This window comes from Molossus molossus, unplaced genomic scaffold (genome assembly GCF_014108415.1).
Source record: "Molossus molossus isolate mMolMol1 unplaced genomic scaffold, mMolMol1.p scaffold_m16_p_23, whole genome shotgun sequence".
NCBI classification, from domain to species: Eukaryota; Metazoa; Chordata; class Mammalia; order Chiroptera; family Molossidae; genus Molossus; species Molossus molossus.
In genome coordinates, this window is record NW_023425359.1 from 14,747,709 (window position 1) to 14,768,036 (window position 20,328).

The 20,328-nt window shown below is 46.4% G+C and overlaps 1 protein-coding gene across 1 annotated transcript in view; it reads right to left on the minus strand.

Annotated features, from left to right (window-relative positions):
- Positions 1–20,328, minus strand: part of DNAH14 (dynein axonemal heavy chain 14) — a 114,731-nt gene that overhangs the window by 4,715 nt on the left and 89,688 nt on the right. The window contains exons 35-44 of the mRNA XM_036277765.1: positions 17,750–17,906; positions 15,963–16,173; positions 12,782–12,884; positions 9,574–9,801; positions 6,862–7,059; positions 5,922–6,100; positions 4,792–4,952; positions 3,357–3,553; positions 2,158–2,270; positions 1,084–1,211 (exon numbers count right to left, since the gene is read on the minus strand). Coding sequence (XP_036133658.1) covers positions 1,084–1,211; positions 2,158–2,270; positions 3,357–3,553; positions 4,792–4,952; positions 5,922–6,100; positions 6,862–7,059; positions 9,574–9,801; positions 12,782–12,884; positions 15,963–16,173; positions 17,750–17,906 — 1,675 coding nt within the window. The remainder of the gene's footprint in view (positions 1–1,083; positions 1,212–2,157; positions 2,271–3,356; positions 3,554–4,791; positions 4,953–5,921; positions 6,101–6,861; positions 7,060–9,573; positions 9,802–12,781; positions 12,885–15,962; positions 16,174–17,749; positions 17,907–20,328) is intronic.

The following is a 20,328-nucleotide window of genomic DNA, read 5'->3' on the forward strand; positions in this document are numbered from 1 at the left end:
CTTCCTCCTAAACCATTCTCCCTTTCTGGGTCTTTCTCTCTGGCCATAAGGAACCTTTGGCTTCTCTAATGTGCTTTTTCTCTCTCTCATCTCTGGGCCTTTAAATGATCTTCTAAGAATGCAATTCCCAGTCCAGTGCAGTGGTGAACCACGTGCATATCCAAGTTCCACTAAGCATATGGTTTTGTCACTCATATGCTGTGTGACTCTGGGCAAATTACTTAACTTTTCTCTGCCAAGGTCTTCTTATCTGCAAATAGGGTTAGTAATCGTAATGACTCCCTACGACTGTCCTGAGAATTGGATGACTTAGTATGTACAAGTCCTCAGAGCAGAGCCTGGTGCGCAGTAGGCACTATGTAAGCACCTACTCTCCCTGCAGCCTACCCCTCTGGGTAATACCCGCCGGTGGCTCTAAGTCTCAGTGGCCTTCCCTCACCCTTAGAGTTTAGGTCCCCCAGTTTTATGCTCCAGAAGTATTCAACCATTCATAGAGTCATTCAGGAAGTCATTCATCCATTCTCCAGACATTTATCTGGAGTGTTTTAGGTGCTTGGGTGCAACAGGGAATCAGACCAGCCCTGCTTCTGCCCTCATGGAGCTGACAGTCTAGTGTTGCCCCTTTACAGCCCCCATCCCCCGCCTCCATTGTTGTGACACGTATGGTAGGATGTCTGTCTTTCCGAGCAGGTGGGCCCAGGACCCAGCACACATTCATTCATTTGTGCATTTTTGTTAAATAAATGAAAATGGCCTAAGCAACCCTGGAGTAGGCGCCCCTCTCCAGGAGTCACCTCTCAAAAGGTAGTGGCTTTGGAAGGGACCTAGTGTTGGCCTCTGACATCATAAAATCAATAGCCTGGAGTCGAGATAAGGAGACCCATGCTGGGGTGCAGGTGTGAGGAGATGGGGTGACGTGGGGGGAAAAGATTGCTCTCGGCAGGCAGGAGGCCCTGACACCTGAGGAGGTTGCTGAAGCTGGTGCATCAGCCTCTCATCCTGAAGGGGGGAGGACAGGAATTAGTGGTGGAAGAACTGGGCGCAACTCCCCTGGGCCAGGCGTGGGGCTGTTCTCAGGCTCACCTTGTGGAAAGAAGAAAGCTGGGAGCCAGTATCTTGCAGGAAATCCTTCAAAGAAAGTATCCTTTTCATCCGTAGGATGTTTGGGGTTGGGCTTAGAGTGCTTCCAAACTGTGATAAATCTCATATACCTAGCGGAAGGTGGACCACAGGTTGGGATGGTTAAGGGCATAATAATCGCACACCTTCGGATGATCTGGGCAGTTTTCTCCAGTCCCTCCTAACTTTCTCCCTTCCTCTTCCTCTCCAACTCTCCCCAACTTGGGAACCTTGTCCTACACTTGAATGGAAACCAGCTATGGCTTTAAAGCTCTTGAGACCATCAAGCAGGAGAAGGCACGTTGTTTTCGCAGGGGGATCCTGGCTGGGCCTTGCAGAACCATGTGGGTTGTTACTGAGGTCTCTAAAAGGATACATAGTAACATTTACGTAAAATTACTCCCTGCCAGATGCAGTTTGGCACCGACTTTGGAATCAGGTTTTCTGGGTTCAAATCTCAATACTTCCACTTTCTAGCTGTGGGCAAGTTACTTCATGTTTTTGTGTCTCAGTTTCCTCATCTCTAAAATGAGGACGACGATAAATGACAGTACCTACCTCGTACTCTAGGGTTACTATGACAATATGTGGTTTAGTGGGAGTCACGCAGGTGGACAACTGTTTGGCACACTGCAAGGCCCTCGTTAAGTGTTAACTACTCTCATGCCTTTCAAATTATTCTGTATCATGTATTCAACACATTTAAAAATTACATGTAACTAATTCTTATTTCTTCTCATGCCCCGCCCCCCATTTCACGAGACACGATGTGGAATGAGAGAGAGAGGAACGTACTAGGTTCTATCTCTGTCCTAGAGGGGAGTGACCTTGAGTCTCGTGGAGTGACCTTGGACGAGACTCAACTTCTTAGGTCTCCATCTCCTCCTCCTAAACTGAAGATAAGTCCTCCCAACCCCTTGCCTAAGTCACATGTTGCTGTGAGAACCCATCGAGACCAAACATGAGCAATTATGCTGTGGACTGTTAAGCTCTAGGCAGAAACACGGGAGGCGTGCAGACCACAGCTCTGCTCCGTACCGCTGGTAGATCGCCGCGTGGGCCATCTTGGCCCAGGTACTGAAGAAGTTGAGTCGCTGGATGAGATCATTAACCCAGGAACTCAGGGGCTTGCATGACTTGTAGGCGTGTTTCTGTTAGGGTGGAGAGAGGATGTGTTTTAGATTTTTCCCTAGCCTATAGAAACCTGTAGCTCAGCGGTTAGAGCGTCGGCCTGCGGTCCAGAGAGACCCGGGTTCGGTTCCCGCTAAGGACTCGTACCTCGGTTGCAGTTTGTCCCCGGCCCTGGTTAGTCGTGCGGGTGGCAGCCACTCGATGTGTCCCTTTCACATCGATGTTTCTCTCACTCTCTCGTCCTCTCCCTCCCTCCCATTCTATCTGAACAAAATGGAAAAATGTCCTCGGTGAAGATTAAAAAATAAATTAATTAATTAATTAGTTAAGAAAAAAAAGAAACAATTTGTTGCCAGAGGCAACCGGCTCGAGAGGCCAGGATGTTGCAGCCAATTCCCACCTCAGCTCCAACTCCTACTTTACAAAAGGCCGTTTCTAGCCCCAGGCTCCGGTACAGAGAACCCTTCTCCCCTCCTCCGGTCCCTGGACGCAGCCGCCCGCTCCCTCGGCTGCTGGCTCCCAGAGGCCAGCTGGGCCTGGCGGGACCGGAGCCTCGAGCTGCCTTGGCCCCCTGGCTGGCTCCTCTCCCGTGGACTTGTCCTCAGCCCCTCTCCCGCAATGTGCCTCCTGGGCACCCCGGTGGGCGGATGGGCCGTCGGCCTGCTTGGCTGGCACTCCGAAAACTCTTGATCCGGGTTTCCAGAATCTCAAGCTCGCGTGCCTTTTCCTAAGCACGTATATGCATGTCTACGCATGTGTTTTACATAAATATATGTTTTTATAATGCTTAAAAATGACATATTTCTCTGAAACTTAAAAAATATTTAACAATGCATCTTTATAGTACATCAGAATCATCATTTAACCAGATTCCTATTAATAGGTCCTGCTGTTCTCAGCTTTACGCTACTATAGACAGTCCTGTGATTAATGTCTTAGATACAGTTGTAGAACTGTCTCCAAGAGACTTTGTTAGTAAACACTCACACCAACAGTATGTCAGCATCTCTCAGTGGCTACATGACATTTCGTCATGTGGCTGCACCACGGTCACCTGCTCCTGCCCTGCAGCTGGGACAGGCGGTGACTGTGGGGTGTGCACTGACCTGCCACAGCGCTGGCACCTTTGATCTGAGGAAGGCGTCGTACGTGTCCTCCAGCTCCAGGGTGAGGATGATCTCTCCTTTTATAGCGAGTTGAAGATCTTTCAGAGATTTATGTATAACAAACAGTAACTTATCAAATCGTTCAATTTCTTGGTTCAGTAACGTTAGCAAGACACAATGGATTAGGGGATCGTGGCCTGGATTAGAGAGAGGGAGAAAATGATGATATCTTGAGATAAAATGGAGAGATACAGGATTTGGAAGTTCAAGGAATTTCATTAATTTAGGCCAGGAACTGAAAACATTTTCTGCGGAAGGCCAGTCGGCAAATATTTCAGGCTCTGTGGGCCCCCCAGTCTCTGCCACAACCACCAGCCCTCCCACTCGTGTGAACGCTGCACAGATGGCGTGACAACGAGCAGGCGCGGCCGTGACCCAGCACGACTCGCAGGAACTCACGCATCTTTCATTTTTAATCCTCACCTGAGGATATTTTCCCATCGATTTTCCTAGCTCGAGTGGAAGGGAGGGAGAGAGAGAGAAACATCGATGTGAGAGCGACACATCCATTGGTTGCTTCCCTCCCGACCCTGACCAGGGCCTGAGATCAAACCTGCAACCCAGGTACATGGCCTTGACCAGGAATTGAACCCACGATCCTGCAGTCCACAGGCCGATGCTCTAATCACTGAGCCAAATCTGCCAGGGCTGGCAGCTCAAATTTGATTTTTTATATTATTTATGTAACCCAAAAGACTCTTGTTTTTTTGCAGCCATTAAGAAAAGGTAAAAATCATTTAAGCTTGCAGGCTGTATGAAAACCAATGGGCTGGATTTGCTGACCAGTGATCTGGACGCACCAATAGTACTATTTTGATAGACTACTGCTCAACATTTGGTTCCAAAATTAATCTTTTTTAAAGGGTTAAAATATGGGCGTTGGAAAGTTAACTGGGCAAATCACCGCAGTCCAACACTCTGGCCCCTCGGCGCTGGCCTGGAACCGACTCCGGGCGCCCAGGCCGCTGTCCCCTCGGGTCTGCCCGCCTCCCGCAGCTGCTCGAATCAAGATGTCCCACCCGAGGCCCCTCTGACCCCGGCCCCGGTGCTGGTCCAGGAGGCCGGCAGCCACGGAGAACACACCTACCAGCTCCTTAGGATCGCTCCAGCAGAGTGCTTCTTTCTGTTGCTATGATGATTATTCCTCCATCCGTAGTCTTGGGGCCATCACCCCGTCCACCTCCCAAACCCCACAAACCCCAAACCAACCCGCAGCGACCTTCTCTTCTCTGCTCCTCACCCTCCGGCTCGGAGAGACCGGCTTTAGCTTCCCAGGTCCTCTCGGCCTCCCGGCTTCTGTGCATCTCTCGTCCTGCCGGTCCCCTCCTCCCGACGCCAGCGCCCCTGGCCGAGGAGCTGGAGATGAGCCGCCTACCTTTGTGACCTTCACGGAGAGTCTCCCACATGGGGCTGGACACGATGCTCCGGAAGGTGCTCGGGGCCCCCGTGCTTTCCTCCTTCTCCACTGCCCGCGGCAGCTGCTTCCGCAGGCCCGACAGCATCTCCATCACCAGCTCGTCGCTGCTCTGCTCGCGGCTGCAGGAGGCCGGAGGGGACCAGAGCGGGTGTGGGTCCTCCCCGCCCGCAGGCAGACGCGGCCTCACGGAGAGAGCCGCGACAGGGACATTTAGAGAGATCGCAGCTCGGTGCATGCTACACACGAGAACACTGTTCAGGGCACGTTAGACGTTTGCAAGGAAATCTGGCTTTCAGAAGTTTGCTTCAGATTTCCTTGTAAAATCTTCAGCGCCTGAATCCATCTGCATAAAGGAAATGCCAAGACTGAACCGAAAAGGAGGCGGCAACAGAGTGCGCGCAGGTCGCTTTGCAGGTCATTCGACCGGTGCCACGTCCTCGGGGTGGTGACAGGAGCATGTGTGTGCAAGTCTGGGCGAGGCTGTGACACTGAGCAGAGCTCTTTGGAGTCGCTATGACGAGGAGGAAACCGGGGCTCAGGGAGGTGACAGGACGGCTCTAAGCAGCTCCTGGATGAGTGGGGAGGGGTCACCCCTCTCTGGCGCCCCCTCTCTGTTACTCTCTGTACTAGCGGGAACTGACTGGCTTTTCAACAAACACCCCAGGCTTCACCCGGCCAAAGGGCCAAAAAAATGTCGTCCTTCAAAGGGAGAGAGAATCTGGAAGCGACAGTGACGTGTTTCGTTTGACAGTGTTGCTCCTCAGCACGTCTCCACTCACTTTACTGTCACACTGGGTGTTTTTAAAAACATGTTTTTATTGATTTGAGAGAGAGAGAGGAAGGGAGGGAGGAAAGAGAGAGGGACACATCGATTGGCTGCCTCCTGCGTGCCCCCTACTGAGGACCGTACCTGGGGACATGCCCTGACCTGGAATCCAACACGGGTGACGCCCAACCAACCGAGCCACACCGGCCAGGGCTACACTGTATTTTTAATTATATTTTTCTATACTGTATCTCTTCAAATGAACATCTTAGTAGCTTTTAATAATAATTTTCCTAATTTAACTAACAATAGTGAGTCTTACCTGACATGGGGGCTGAGACAGGTAGTTCCTGACTCCAGGGCAACGAGACAATCCATGAAGTTCTGGCCCTGGATCTCCCTGCAGCCCCGGGTGGCCTCAGGGTGCAGTCCCAGCAGCTCGGCAGTGTCGTCCTCCGGCAAGGCCTGGACCATGTGCACGTACTCCCAGAGGCTCGCGGACTTGGGCGCCGGCTGGCAGGTCTGACAACGGAAACCCCGTTAATCTGTGCCCAGTGGGGGACCTACTGCCGGTAACGCATGACGAGTATTTCCCCATGAAATTTCACACGGGAGGGGCTTCTTATTTGTAGACGGTATGTTCGCGACACTTGTCAAAAGCTCCGTCTGGGAGCACAGCTCTGCGAAGTGCCGCTGTGTGAGGTGCACACGCAGTGTTCTCGGTGGGGAGAGGGAGAGGAGAGAGAAATTCTTAAAGGCTAGGTGACTCCGATCACCCGCTGCTCGGGACACTGTACCCGCGGGTAATAAACACAATCGCGCTTGGCGAAATCGTTTGCTTTGGTGAAACCCAGGAATGAACGTAAGCAGGAGCTTAAGGACGTTTAGCTGACCACTCAGGAATGGGTGACGCGGGCAAAAGGCACAAACTTCCAGTTGTAGAAAAAGAAAAGAAAAGAAGAAAAAGAAAAAAAGAAAGCTAATTAACGGAGGAAGAGAAGGCTTTCTTCCCGGTTACCAGCTGCATCTTCCTACTCATGCATGGAAACTAGGGCAGAGCAGTTCAAGGCTCCACGGGGCGCAGCTGGCTGCCTCTGCAAACAGTAATGCAGAGAACCAGCTGATTAATTTCGCATTACTGAAAGTTAAAAAAACCACTATAAGTGAACATTACAATTGATTTCAGGGCAGATTTCAAATACTTCAGCAATCATTTAGTTAAAAATAATGAAGTCACGTAAGAAAGTAAATTCCTTTCTCACCTCGTCACTAAAGAAACTGAAGTCCTCTCTCAGCACGCCGGGGTTACAAAACCTGTGGAGGAGGGTGCTCAGACATCGCTGGTCCCAGGGGTCCGTCACCCGGCCTCCGTAAACCACCTCGCCCAGCTGGTACTGCAGCGACCGCCAGGGGACAGCGGGCTGCGCGCTCAGGGCGCTCTCCAACACCTTCACGGCCACCTGCACAGGACGCACCTTCTTATTCCGGTGTGTTCCCGCTTACTTTGCTGTTTTAACGTAGAGCTACAGCTCTCACCAGCTAAATGTATTTTCTCTTTAAAATACAGAGAGAGCCCTGGCCGGTTTGGCTCAGCGGTTAGAGTGTCGGCCCGTGGACCAGAGAGACCCGGGTTTGGTTCCTGCTAAGGGCACGTACCTCAGTCGCAGTTTGTCCCCGGCCCTGGTTGGGGTTGTGCGGGTGGCAACAAATTGATATGTCTCTTTCACATTAATGTTTCTCTCTCTCTTCCTCCCGCTCTATCTGAAGATAAATGCAAAAGTGTCCTCGGGTAAGGATAAAAAAATATCTACATCTATATATCTATATATGTCTATGTCTATATGAGTCTGGCTGGTGTGGCTCAGTGGTTGAGTGTCGACCCATGCACCAAGAGGTCACCAGTTGGATTCCCGGTCAGGACACATGCCCAGATGGTGGGCCCGATCCCCAGTGGGGGGCAATTGATGTTCTTTCTCATTGACGTTTCTCTCTCTCTCTCCCTCTCACTTCCTCTCTCTCTAAAATCAATAAAAGAAACAAAATTAAAACAAAAAGTTAAAAATATAGAAATAGCAAGGGGAATACAAATATTAGGATATACATTTTTATCCATCAATTCTTTTCTGTTGTGAAACACTGAACTACTTACTTACTGTTTTTTTGGAACAGCAAGCCCAGGCAACACCACGCCCCACCTTAGGCCGCAGCAGCAGCCCCTGCCCGGGGAGGACCCCAAGTCATAACCGGCTGTGACCTCTCTTCGTGTGGTTGCACATCGGCAGTCCTCACAGCTTGTCCCCACATGCCATCATTTCCATTCCCCTGCAGCACAGACGCCCCTCCCCATCCGCATTGTGCCTTCTTTCCAGGAGGCCCTGGCCGAGGGGGCAGAGCAGGGAGGGCTCCTCAGTGGCCGGGCTCCGTGGCCGGCCCTGCCCAAGGCTGCCCTCGCTGTTTGCTGAAAACTCAATCAGAGCCTCTGTTCTTACCCTTCCCCAATTATGTGCCTTCCCCTTTGCTTGAAGACAAAGCAGATTAAATCATTCTGCTGCCCCAGGCTCCAAACCAAAAAACCCAACCCAAACCAAAACCACGAACTCCCAAGCCTGTGGTCGGAGATGTTGGTCTATTTAATTTTTACCAATGAGGGGTGGCACTTAGCTGTTGGCGTAACTTGTATTTCAGCTGGTACTGGTTGTTTTGAGCATCTTTTCTTTACCGAGTCTACTGGTCATTCGGTTTGATCTTCTGTACGTATCTTTTCTTTGGCTTGTTTGCCTTTTTCTGTTCACATGTACGAGCTCTCAGTATAGTAGAGACATTATCGCTTTCACCCCCACTGAGCCAGAAGTGCCCACCTCCTTAACGACAGGGGCTGTGCATAAACCCAGTTCCCCACCGAGGTCCAAGGTGCCAGCAGTGGGACTTTCTAGACAGCAGCCTGAACACCAGGCACCAAACTCAGAGAGCTGGGCGCCCAGGCCAGGCCGCTTTTCATACCAACCGGCCCCATCGGCAAATCTGCTCCTACATTCACCGCACAAACGGCACAGTAACCATTTGTCTGATACATGGTGCAACTATTTTTCTTTACCAGTATTTTGTTTGCCTTTTGCTGAAGCTTTGAGTAAGGTTTGGATGGAAGTGTGCTCGAGCTCACACCCCCTGACAGACGCCCAGAGACCAGTGTTCCGGTCGCGATGTGCTTGGGGGCAGACTAGACTCTGATAGGCAGCTGAGCTTGATGCCTCTTGTGGAAACGGAAAAGCCTCGCGAAGACACAGAAGAGATGGAAGGGGGCCCGTGTAAGGTGGGACCAGGGGATCCATCCCTAGAGGCAGAGTCCAGATTTCCCTGAGGAAGTGCTTTGGTATCTGATCGAAGAGAGAAGTGAGCAGGTTGTCAAGGCAACGGTCTACACTGGGTAGACACCGCAAGCAAGTTACCCTGGGGGAAGTTTGAGCAGTTGCTACCTCGTATTTGTTGTAGCAATAAAGCACACACCTCCACTATCGACACACAGAGAAGCGTCTGGAGAGACTGGAGTAAAGACAGACAATTAAGCTACATTTTTTCCCCACCACAACAGGTCAGTGTAATCTCTCTCACTTTAAAAGAATAGGTAAAAACAATACTTTTGTCATGACTTATACGTGTCAGGCACTGTTCTCAGGCCTTAACCTATACTAACTAGCCCTTTCAAGTCGGTACTGACGGTCGCCCTTTCCCCATGTGCATCTGTGGGCCAAGGACACTGACCCAGGGTGACTTAGCTTGCCCAGCAGAGTAAATACTTCCACAGCTGTGGGGAGTGGAGCTGTCATTTGATTCCAGAACAGCTGGCTTCAAAGTCCACCCCTTCAAATGTGCCCAGCTACAGAGTCCCTGTCATACCACCACAAAAAAGGTGCTTGGTTTGTACTGTGTTGTTATTTGCTTGTTGTTACTCTTTATTTTGAAGATACCACACTTACCTCGAAGTCTGAAGAACTAAATTTATAATCCACATTCCAGCCCAATATTCCATAATTTTTTCTTTCATTGATCACAGCATTGAAGACACACAGGCCGAAGAGAAGTTTTTTCCACCAAGGTCCACAGTCAGGTTTTTCAAACAGTTCCTTTGTCACCTCTCCACTCCTGCCATATCCAAGCATCTTGAGTAAATTACTTCTCAATCCTATGGGCTTTTCCACTGCGATCTTTAAAGAGATGAGCGTGAGAACAGTGTGTGGGGACAGACACAGGCACTGAGACTGCGGGGACTCTCCGAGCCCGGGTGAGGGGAGAGCGCTCGCTGAGCAGGTAACTCGCCAAGGTTACTGGCAAACCAGCACCCTCGCGTTCCGCTTTCACATCTGAGACTCCCGTGGAAGGACCGGCCTTCCCACGGCTCCAGTTCACATCTTAGTGAGAAGTGGACACTGCCCTTAAAAGCACACCCGTTGCCCTGGCCGGTTTGGCTCAGCGGTTAGAGTGTTGGCCTGAGGTCCAGAGAGACCCGGGTTCGGTTCCCGCTAAGGGCACGTACCTCGGTTGCAGTTTGTCCCCGGCCCTGGTTGGTCGTGCGGGTGGCAGCCACTCGATGTGTCCCTTTCACGTCGATGTTTCTCCCTCTCTCTTCCTCTCTCTCCCTCCTGCTCTGTCTGAACAAAAAATGGAAAAATGTCCTCGGATGAGGATAAAAAAAAACAGCACGCCCGTTTGCTCCCAGCTCTGGAAGCGCAGCACTTTGGAGAACAGGACCGTGAAGAGTCGCCGGTCCACACCCTCCATGGCAGGCGACGGCCGTCACAGAAGCAGGGACATGCCTCGCAAGGCGGCAGGCACAGGGGTCAGCTCATGGGACAAACCCGTGGAACCAACAGAAGTGTGCTGTCATCACTGATAGTACAAAGGAAAACCATTAGCCCTGGCTGGGGTGGCTCAGTGGACAGAGCATCGGCCTGCGCACCGAAGTGTCATGGGTTTGATTCCCCGTCAAAGGCATGTGCCTAGGTTGCAGGTTTGATCCCGGCCCTGGTCGGGTTGTGTGCGGGAGGCAACCAATCGATGTGTCTCTCTCACATCCACGTTTCTCCCCCCCACAACCCCCCACAACACACACTCTCTAAAATTCAATGGAAAAAATATTCTTGAGTGAAAAATAAATATAAATAAATAATAACATAAAAAAGGAAAACAATTAACTTGGTGTGTTTCTAAATTATTTTGCTTGCATTAAAAGTCCCTTTGGCCCTGGCCGGTTTGGCTCAGTGGTTAGAGTGTTGGCTTGCAGATCAAAGAGTCACAGGTTCGGTTCCGGCCAAGGGCATGTACCTTGGTTGCAGTTGTTCCTGGCCCTGGTCAGGGTCGTGCGGGAGGCAACCAATCGATGTCTCTCTCTCACATCAATGTTTCTCTCTCTCTCTTCCCCCCTCCCTCCCTTCCACTGTATCTAAAGATAAGTGGAAAAAACATCCTCGGGTGAGAATTAAATAAAAATACATACATACATAAATAAAAGTCTCTTTGGTTGCCCAGCCAGAGTGGCTCAGTTGGTTGGGCGTCGTCCTGTGCACCAGGAGGTTGTCTGTTCGATTCCCGGTCAGGGCACATGCCCGGGTTTCAGGCAGGAGGCAGCCGATGGATGTTTCCTTGTGACATCGATGTTTCTCTCTCTCTCCTGCTCCCTTCCTCTCTCTCTAAAGTCAATAAAAACATTAAAAAGTCCCTCTGGTTGACTTCCTCACTGGGATGATTGAAGCGAGGAGGGACAGGTGAAATGGGGAATCAATTGAGGCTGTTACGTCTGACACCGTGAGGGTCTGAAATGTTCGCTTATTTGCACAGTTTGCAGTTACACACATATATACATACAGATATATGTACATGTGTGTATACATATGTAAAACTGTGGGTTGCACATATATGATATATGGAAGGCTATGTCGATGAACATGAGATTTGTGGACTAGGTATCGAACTGATCATTTATTCACAGTACAGCGCTGGTTCCGCCAGGGGACAGACACAGTGGGAGTCAGATGTACCCTGCACGTGCGGATGGTGAGATGTGGACCACGGGAGGGGCACGGATGATGAAACCTAGCACCTAGAATGGCGGGCAGAGCCGGAGAGAGTTTTGCTCTGGGATGGTAAATCCTCTGTGGGGACTCGGTCTGGCGGACACCCCCCGGGGCGGAGGCAGATGCTCTGCGGGCAGGCAGGTGCGGGTGGGTTCGCGGCTCCCCACGGGGTTTGCCTGCACACCTCCCAGCGCAGGTGCCGTCGGTCTGCTCAGGAAGCTGCCTGTGCCCGAGTGAGCACGTTTCCCGACAGTTACGACTCTCCTCTCCTCTTTGATGAACTTTCCTTCCTGTCCCTCCTCCGCCACCTCCCCCACCGCACAGTGAAAACACCTGTGACATCTCCCACTCCCCGAGGGTCTGTGGGCTTCTCACGGTGGGAATGTGGGCATCTACTGTTAAAATAGCTTTCTTACGCAGGTAACGCATGCTTGTTGAAAGAATATTAGAAAAACAAATTAAAATATAAGAAAGAAAATATAAAAATGTGAAACAAAAATACTAACAAGTGTACAGGGTGGGGCAAAAGTAGGTTTACGGTTGTGAGTACACAAGTTTATTCTTGTACTATTATTAATTATTGTATTATTTTCCATACAAACAACTGTAAACATACTTTTCCCCCACCCTGTATTTATTATAAAATATAACAATGTAAAATATTTAAAAATAATAATTAATAACATGCCACCTAAGGGTAATTACAGATAACATTCGGTTATATTTGCTTTTTTTGGTTTGGTTTTGTTAATTCTCACCTGAGGATATTTTTCCATTGAGTTTTAGATACAGTGGAAGAGAGGGATGGAGAGAGGGGGGGAGAGAGAGAGAGAGAGAATGAGAGAGAGAGAAACATCGATGTGAGAGAGATACATGGATTGGTTGCTTCCTGCATGACCCTGACTGGGGCCAGGGATCGAACCTGCAACCCAGGTATGTGCCCTTGACCAGCAATTGAACCCGAGACCCTCCTGTCCTGGGGCCAATGCTCTAACCTGAGCCAAAACAGCCAGGGCAAGTACTCTCTTCTTGATTCAGAGTTATGAATGGAAGATGATTTACACTGAAACACTGTTCCTCAGTCAATAGTAAAATCTGTTATAATTGTCCTTACCTTTACACTCTTTTGAAGAACAGGAATTGGAAAAGAACTGTCTGATTCTGAGCTTAACCAGAGCCTAAACTCAGGGTCTATTTTCACATCTGGATTACTGAATCTGCAGAATAAAAAATTATGTATTGATGTGAAAATTTTAAACCAAACCAACGAGTTCTAAGAATCATAATATTTTAATGTTTTAAGGGACCTTAGAAATCATTTTAGTAATCGCCCTGGCCAGTTTGGCTCAGCAGTTAGAGTGTCGGCCTGCGGTCCGGAGAGACCCTGGTTCGGTTCCCGCTAAGGGCATGTACCTTGGTTGCAGTTTGTCCCCGGCCCTGGTTGGTCGTGCGGGTGGCAGCCACTCGATGTGTCCCTTTCACATCGATGTTTCTCTCTCTCTCTCTTCTTCTCTCTCCCTCCCACTCTATCTGTACAAAAAATAGAAAAATGTCCTCGGGTGAGGATTAAAAAAAAAAAAAAAGAAATCATTTTAGTAATCAAAGATCTATCAGACCACCCTAAGAACTTTCACGTTGCGCAAGAATTGGTACAAGACCCATTAATTCCCATTGGAAAAAAAATAATTTTTGGTCCCATAAGTGGTCAAATCTAGGACAACTGAACATCAAATTAAATGACGATAATAACAGATTATAATCCGTTGAATAAAATAGGAATCCACAAGTCCCTACTGATGTAAACAAATTAATGGGGAAGAAGGAAAATCTCTTCCTTATAGTGGAATATCATTCAATATATTTAGAAGAAATTGTGGAGTTTGAAAGTCACCATCAGCAAATAATACAGTAATAATTCAGTCAAAAATTATCAATGGATGTTAAAATTAGTGGATGAAAATATGAGATGCATATACGGTCTGACAGTCCCCACCGGTAGCAGATACCACTTTAATCAAATGATCAAAGCTAATACCACCAATAGTAGGACAGATTGACCTTATGTGTCTCTTCATATGATGTACCAAGAAGGATACAACAACAGAATTTCTGTGGTGTCCCTGAAATACTGCATAACTTTAATCTAACCATGAGAAAAATAACAAACACAAATTGATGGACATTTTACAAAATAACTAGCTTGAATTTTTAAAAATGTCAAAGATATGAAAGACAAAGACAGACTGAGCAACTATGGTAAAATAAAGGAGGTTTACGAGACATGACAACTGACTGCGATGACAAATCCTGAATTGGAACCTGGGCCAGAACGTTTCCCCTTTTTTAGCACTGAAAGATACTATCTGGACAGTATCTAGATATGACCAAGTTCAGTTGATGAGATAATCAACAGACACATTGAAGTATTTAGGAGTCATGTGGCATCATGTCTACAATTTACTTTCAAATCGGAAAAATATCACATATATATAATATATATATATCTGAAAGAAATGATAGGGCAAAAATTAGTAAGTGGGAAATGAAGATAAAAGGTTTAGGGGAGTATTTATATTATTGTAACTTTACTGCGAATCTGAAATTATTATTTTTTAATTACAAAACAAACCAAAGCAACAAAAGCAAAAACAATCCCCCCCCATAAAAAACACTGAACACAAAATTAAACAGAAAAACAAAAATAATCTCAAATTCCATTAAGTATAGTCTCCTGCTCTTTCTCCCTCTCTCAAAATCTCTCATTTTTGAATAAAATATTATAGTGTACATCCTGTTTGTAGCCTGCTACTTTTTCTCTTAGCAGTATATTATAAACTGATTTAATTCCTAAATTTAAGAAAAACACTTTAGCCCTGGCCAGTTTGGCTCAGCGGTTAGAGCATCGGCCTGCGGTCCGGAGAGACCCGGGTTCGGTTCCCGCTAAGGGCACGTACTTCGGTTGCAATTTGTCCCCGGCCCTGGTTGGTCGTGCGGGTGGCAGCCACTCGATGTGTCCCTTCACATCGATGTTTCTCTCTCTCTCCCTTCCTCTCTCTCCCTCCCACTCTATCTGTACAAAAAATGGAAAAATATCCTCGGGTGAGGATAAAAAAAGAAAAACACTTTACATTTTTCTCTCCCATTGTAGACAATTAGGATGATAGTCTTAAATATTTAAAGACCTGATTTGATTAAAAAAACATATGAATTTCTCTTAATTATACTCCGATTATATAGAATGTTTTTGAATATCATTAAGCCTTTGAAATTCTGTTCTGAAGAGCATTTCTCTAATTTAGTGAAACATAGGTATCTGTCATTCTATTGTCTATCTTACTACACTTTGAAGTCTTTCTGATCCATGCCCTTAGTCCCTAGAATGATTCTTGGCAGATAGTAGGAACCCTATAAATTTTTATTTATTTATTTATTTATTTATTTATTTATTTATTTATTTTACTAAATACAGCATAAAAAATCTGGTAGAAATTATTGCATCACCTTCCAAAGTTTACATCTGCTGACATCATCTAACTAAGAAATCTTTGTCTTCTGAGTCCCATAGTGATGATATAAATGTAGGAAAAAGAAGTTACTAAATAGTTTTTAAACTGCTAAAACAAAGTCTGAGAAATGAATAATGTTAGCAAAGCTTTAGAAATTTAAGTCAAGCAGTTGCAAGTCTGGACGTCTGATTAGCTGTCAATCAAAGGGGAGAGAAAATGGAGTGACTCATGCCACCGCGGTGCTCGCTGTAGCAATCAACGTCCAGATTCCTTCACCGCAAACAAAAAGGCTGGGCCTATGGACATTTCTGCCTGAGCGAGCAAGTGCTTTGGAAGATGCAGCCTAGAAAAGTGGGCTGAGCTAGAGAAAGTCAGAATAAGTACCAAATATAGGCCATAAAGTAAGTCATCACTGACAGCAGGGATGTGAGGTGTTATGTTCCATAGTTTGGAGTCACACAGAATATTGAAAACTGTGTTACAGATCTTTATGCATCTGTTGGTTTTGTGTGCGTGTGCATGCGCATCACTGAGAGGGAGAGTTTGAAAAGGAAAGAGACACAGATGGAAGGTACAAATGTCAGCCTTTTGTTCTAACAAAACCGATAAATTCTTAGTGTCGTTTTCACGTCGCTGGAGAAAAGAGAACCCACATAAGACAGCGTAAGTTTCCTCTGAGTGGCCCAACGCATTCTTTGATCATTGTTTAAGCGCAGCATACATTGCAAGTTCCTGTTTTACTTCATTGTTTTGATCCTCTGATCAGTTACAATGAAAGGTACAACTCACAATTCTACGATAGAGCAAAGCCTTGGCATGAAGGACGCTGCGAGGTGGCAGTTCTGGAGGAAGACCCATTGTTTGGCTTTGGTCAGGGCCGTAGCAACGAGACCTTCTGCCTTCGCTGCCCGGCTATGGCCCAGAGAAATCATGGTCACATGCTGTGTTGTTCCCTTCAACTCTTGGGCAAATTTCAGGACAGTATTGGTGGTATCAACCCCTGTATAACAATGTAGAGAGGTACATACAATTGTAAACTCATTTAATTCCCTCTTAAAAAAATACAGTCTAGCACTTTTGAGTGGTGGTGGGAGATGGAGACGTAGTGGTCACCTTGGTTGTCTGACACACGGGGATGGGAACACCCAGAGCAGCCACTTGTGTTATGCACCCCCACACTGTTCTTTCCTTCTCTGTAGCTGAACCCCAGCGCTACTTGAGATGGCATGTACCCAGCTAAAATGCTTTATTATTAGCCTCTCTTCCCGCTAGGTATGGCTTTGTGATTAGGATTTGGCAGCAAAGTTCGTTAAACAATTGTGTAATTGTTCGTTGCCTCCATTCTGTGGTTTGGATCTTGGTAGTGATGGCTAGAGCCCTAGCTGCCATCTTGGGCTAAGTCTTCAAGAAGTGGACCCACCTGCCATGAGAGCGGAGCCCCCCCCTCCGGCCCCCCGAGCCAGGCACTTTACCCAGAGAGCCTCAGGTGAGAAACCCTCCACGGGGAGGCATTTCGAACATGAGTTTTGCCCAAAGTTTGAAAATGGTGAATTCTAAAGACATGTTTGATTTGGAGATGGTGAAGAACAGAAGACAGATGAAGATGGTATTTTGCTTAGGTTCTGTAGATCAAAGACAACAACAAGAAAAAGAAAAGCATTTGGAGTTTTGAAGATACAAGGGCTGGATCAGCAGGACCAAATTCTGATAGTTTACTTTATAACATATTTTTTCACGAGTCAATGTTCATTAAAAACAGTTAATAAATGCGAGGTAAATCCCAATTTTCTGATCAATAATATACATTTAGGAGATATTCTCTGCAAAGAAAACTAGTGCTGATACATTTTTCTATATTTGTAAATCTGGAAAATCTTACTCCTCTTTTTTCTTTTACATTTTTAGGAAGGTTTTTTTTTTTTTTTTTTTTGTTAATCCTCATCAGAGGATATTTCTCCATTGATTTTTAGATTTTTAGGAAGGAAGAGAGGGATGAGGGAGGAGTAAAGGGGGAGAGAGAAAGAAACATGAATATGAGAGAGATACATCGATTGGTTGCCTCCCACACAACCCCGACTGGGGCCAGGGATCAAACCTGCAACCCAGGTACATGACCTTGACCAGAAATCAAACCCATGGCCCCTTGTTCCGAGGGCCAATGCCCTTAACAGCTAAGCCAAACTGGTCACCATGAAAGGTTCATTCTTAATATAGTTTAAAATTGTAATTTGTCCCGCCTGGCTGGTGTGGCTCAGTGGTTGAGGGTCGACCCATGCACCAAGAGGTCAGTGGTTCGATTCCCGATCAGGGCACATGCCCAGGTTGTGGGCCCGATCCCCAGTGGGGGGCATGCAGGAGGCGGCCAATCGATGTTCTCTCTCATTGATGTTTCTCTCTCTCTCCCTCTCCCTTCCCCTCTCTCTAAAATCAATAAAGAAAAAAATTATAACCTGTTCCTTCCCAAATACTTAAATAGGAATGGGAAAATACTGTAAACACAGACTAAACTGGCACAGACCCACTTGTCCACATCTTTGACAAGCGGTGCCACAGTCTCCCCTGCCCACAGAGCTTACCGTGCGAGTGAATGAGGATCAGTGGGGTTCTGGCACTGGAGTCTTTGAAGGATTCTTTCAAATTAATCCCAGCTCTGTGAATATATTCACTTCCTATTTTTTCAGTTATAAACTTCCTCACTGAACTCTTTAAACGTTCTGGTCCAAGAATTTTTATCTGAAAAACATGGAAAATAAAATAAAAAAAGGATAAGGTGTGGGCCCTTGACATGATTGCTGTGAGAATCTGTGCTCTCAGATGTGACCCCACTCCTCTGTCACCACCTTTTCATGCTGACAGTTGCTACTGTATGTCATTGATCAGTTCCTACTGGGTGTCACTGGCCAGCTCCCACGGTATGTCATTGACCAGCTCTACTGTGTCACTGACCAGCTCCTACTGTATATCATTGACCAGTTCCTACCGTATGTCATTGACCAGCTCTACTGTGTCATTGACCAGTTCCTACCGTATGTCATTGACCAGCTCTACTGTGTCACTGACCAGCTCCTACTGTCTATCATTGACCAGTTCCTACCGTATGTCATTGACCAGTTCTACTGTGTCATTGACAAGCTCTACTGTATATCATTGACCAGCTCCTACTGTATGTCATTGACTAGCTCCTTCTGTATATCATTGACCAGCTCTACTGTGTCATTGACCAGCTCCTACTGTATGTCACTGATAAGCTCTATTGTGTCATTGACCAACTCCTACTATGTCATTGTTCAGCTTCTACTGTATTTCATTGACCAGCTCCCACTGTATGTCATTGATCAGTCCCTACTGTATGTCATTGATCAGTCCCTACTGTATGTCATTGATCAGCTCCTACTATATTTCATTGGTCAAGCAGGCATTTATAAAATTTCTCCACTGTTCTAATTTTTAATTCCAAGGACTTTTTTTTTAAGGGCAAGAGAGAAAGGGAAGATCGAAGAAATGGAGTTCTGCTGAATTTGATTTTACTAGCTCTGCTGTAGGCAGCTACAAATAGTTCTGAAACTGTCCTCATGGCCACACGCCCCATCATCATCTTTCCCTCTCTTTTCTGTCCAATAGGCTATAGCTATGGAGCGAGGTGAATAAACCAAAGAGCTTGCCCTCACGGGTCTCCATGATATTAGCCTGCTCCAGATTGAGCCTTCTTTCTAATATCTTCTAACTTAATCTCTTCTGTGGCAGTTACTGTAGTTTCAAATATTCTAACTCAGTCTCCCCATCAGACCATGTCTTCTGACTGTGAGTTTGGAGAGTAGGATCACTATGCTCATCAAGTTTCGAGTTAAGAAACCCAAATCACCTGGAGCTTTCTGGGGGAGGGTAATGTAGCATGGGCTTTAAAATCTAGTTCATTTTGTTGTTAGGGTAATGCATACTTGCTACATAAAATTCAAACAATACGCAAGGTGTGATTTGAACAATGAAGGTCTTACTTCCCAATCATTATTGTTTCTTGTGGCTTCTTATAAATATTTTCTATGCACATACAAGCATCTATGTACCCCTCTTTTCTCCACAAATGGACTATGCAGATTGTCCAGAATTTTGCATTTATCGGTTAATATGATTTAAGTACATTTTTATATCATGACTATGTCAACAATCCACATGTAGAGTAGGGTTATTAATCTGTCTCCAATTGCCAGGTGGGTAACACAAATTAGAGAAGTCGGTTGGATAGAAGAAAAATTATTTTCTTGAATAAGAATAAAAAAGATGCAACTATGATACTACATGGCAACTAACACTCAGTGTCGGGAAGCAGGAGGGGGCAGCGAAGACTGGCACCCTGGTCCGAATGGCAGGCGTGTCTCAGCTCTAGCTACTGCTACTGGGGACTGTGGGCCCGGTATTGCCTTATCTTCTACTGTTTCGATAGAAACTGGAAACCTGGATTTTTATGTGCAATCTCTCAATCTTCAAAGTTTGGCTCGAAAAAAAAAAAAAAAAAGAAACTAAACAACAAAAAACAAACTTGTACACCAATTTTCATAGCAGCATTATTCACAATAGCCAACAGGTGAAAGCAACCCACTGTCCATGAACAGATGAGTGAATAAACAAAAATGTGGTATATGCCTACAGTGGAATATTATTCAGCCTTAAAAAAGAAAAAATTCTGACTTATGGTACATCATGGATGAACTCTGAACACATATTCTAAGTGAAATACACCAGACACAAAAGATAACTATTGCATGATTCCACTTCTATGAGCTACCTAGAACAGGTAACTTCATCATGATGGAAATGGTAGTTGCCAGGGTATAGAGGGAGGAAGACATGGGGATCTATTGTTTAATAAACACACAGTTTCTGTTTGAAATGATGCAAAGGTTCTGAAACTGGATAGTGGTGATGGTCACACAACACTGTGAATAGACTTAAAGCCACTGAACTTTACACTTAAGTAAAAGGGTTTATTATTGGGATAAAATGAAACAACTTATGTATATTTTGCCACAATAAAAAAAAAAAAAGAAAAAGACCAATTTACTTTAAAATATATGTGTACATAGAATTTTTAAAGGTGTGTGATAGCCCTGGCCGGTTTGGCTCAGCGGTTAGAGCGTCGGCCTGCGGTCTGGAGAGA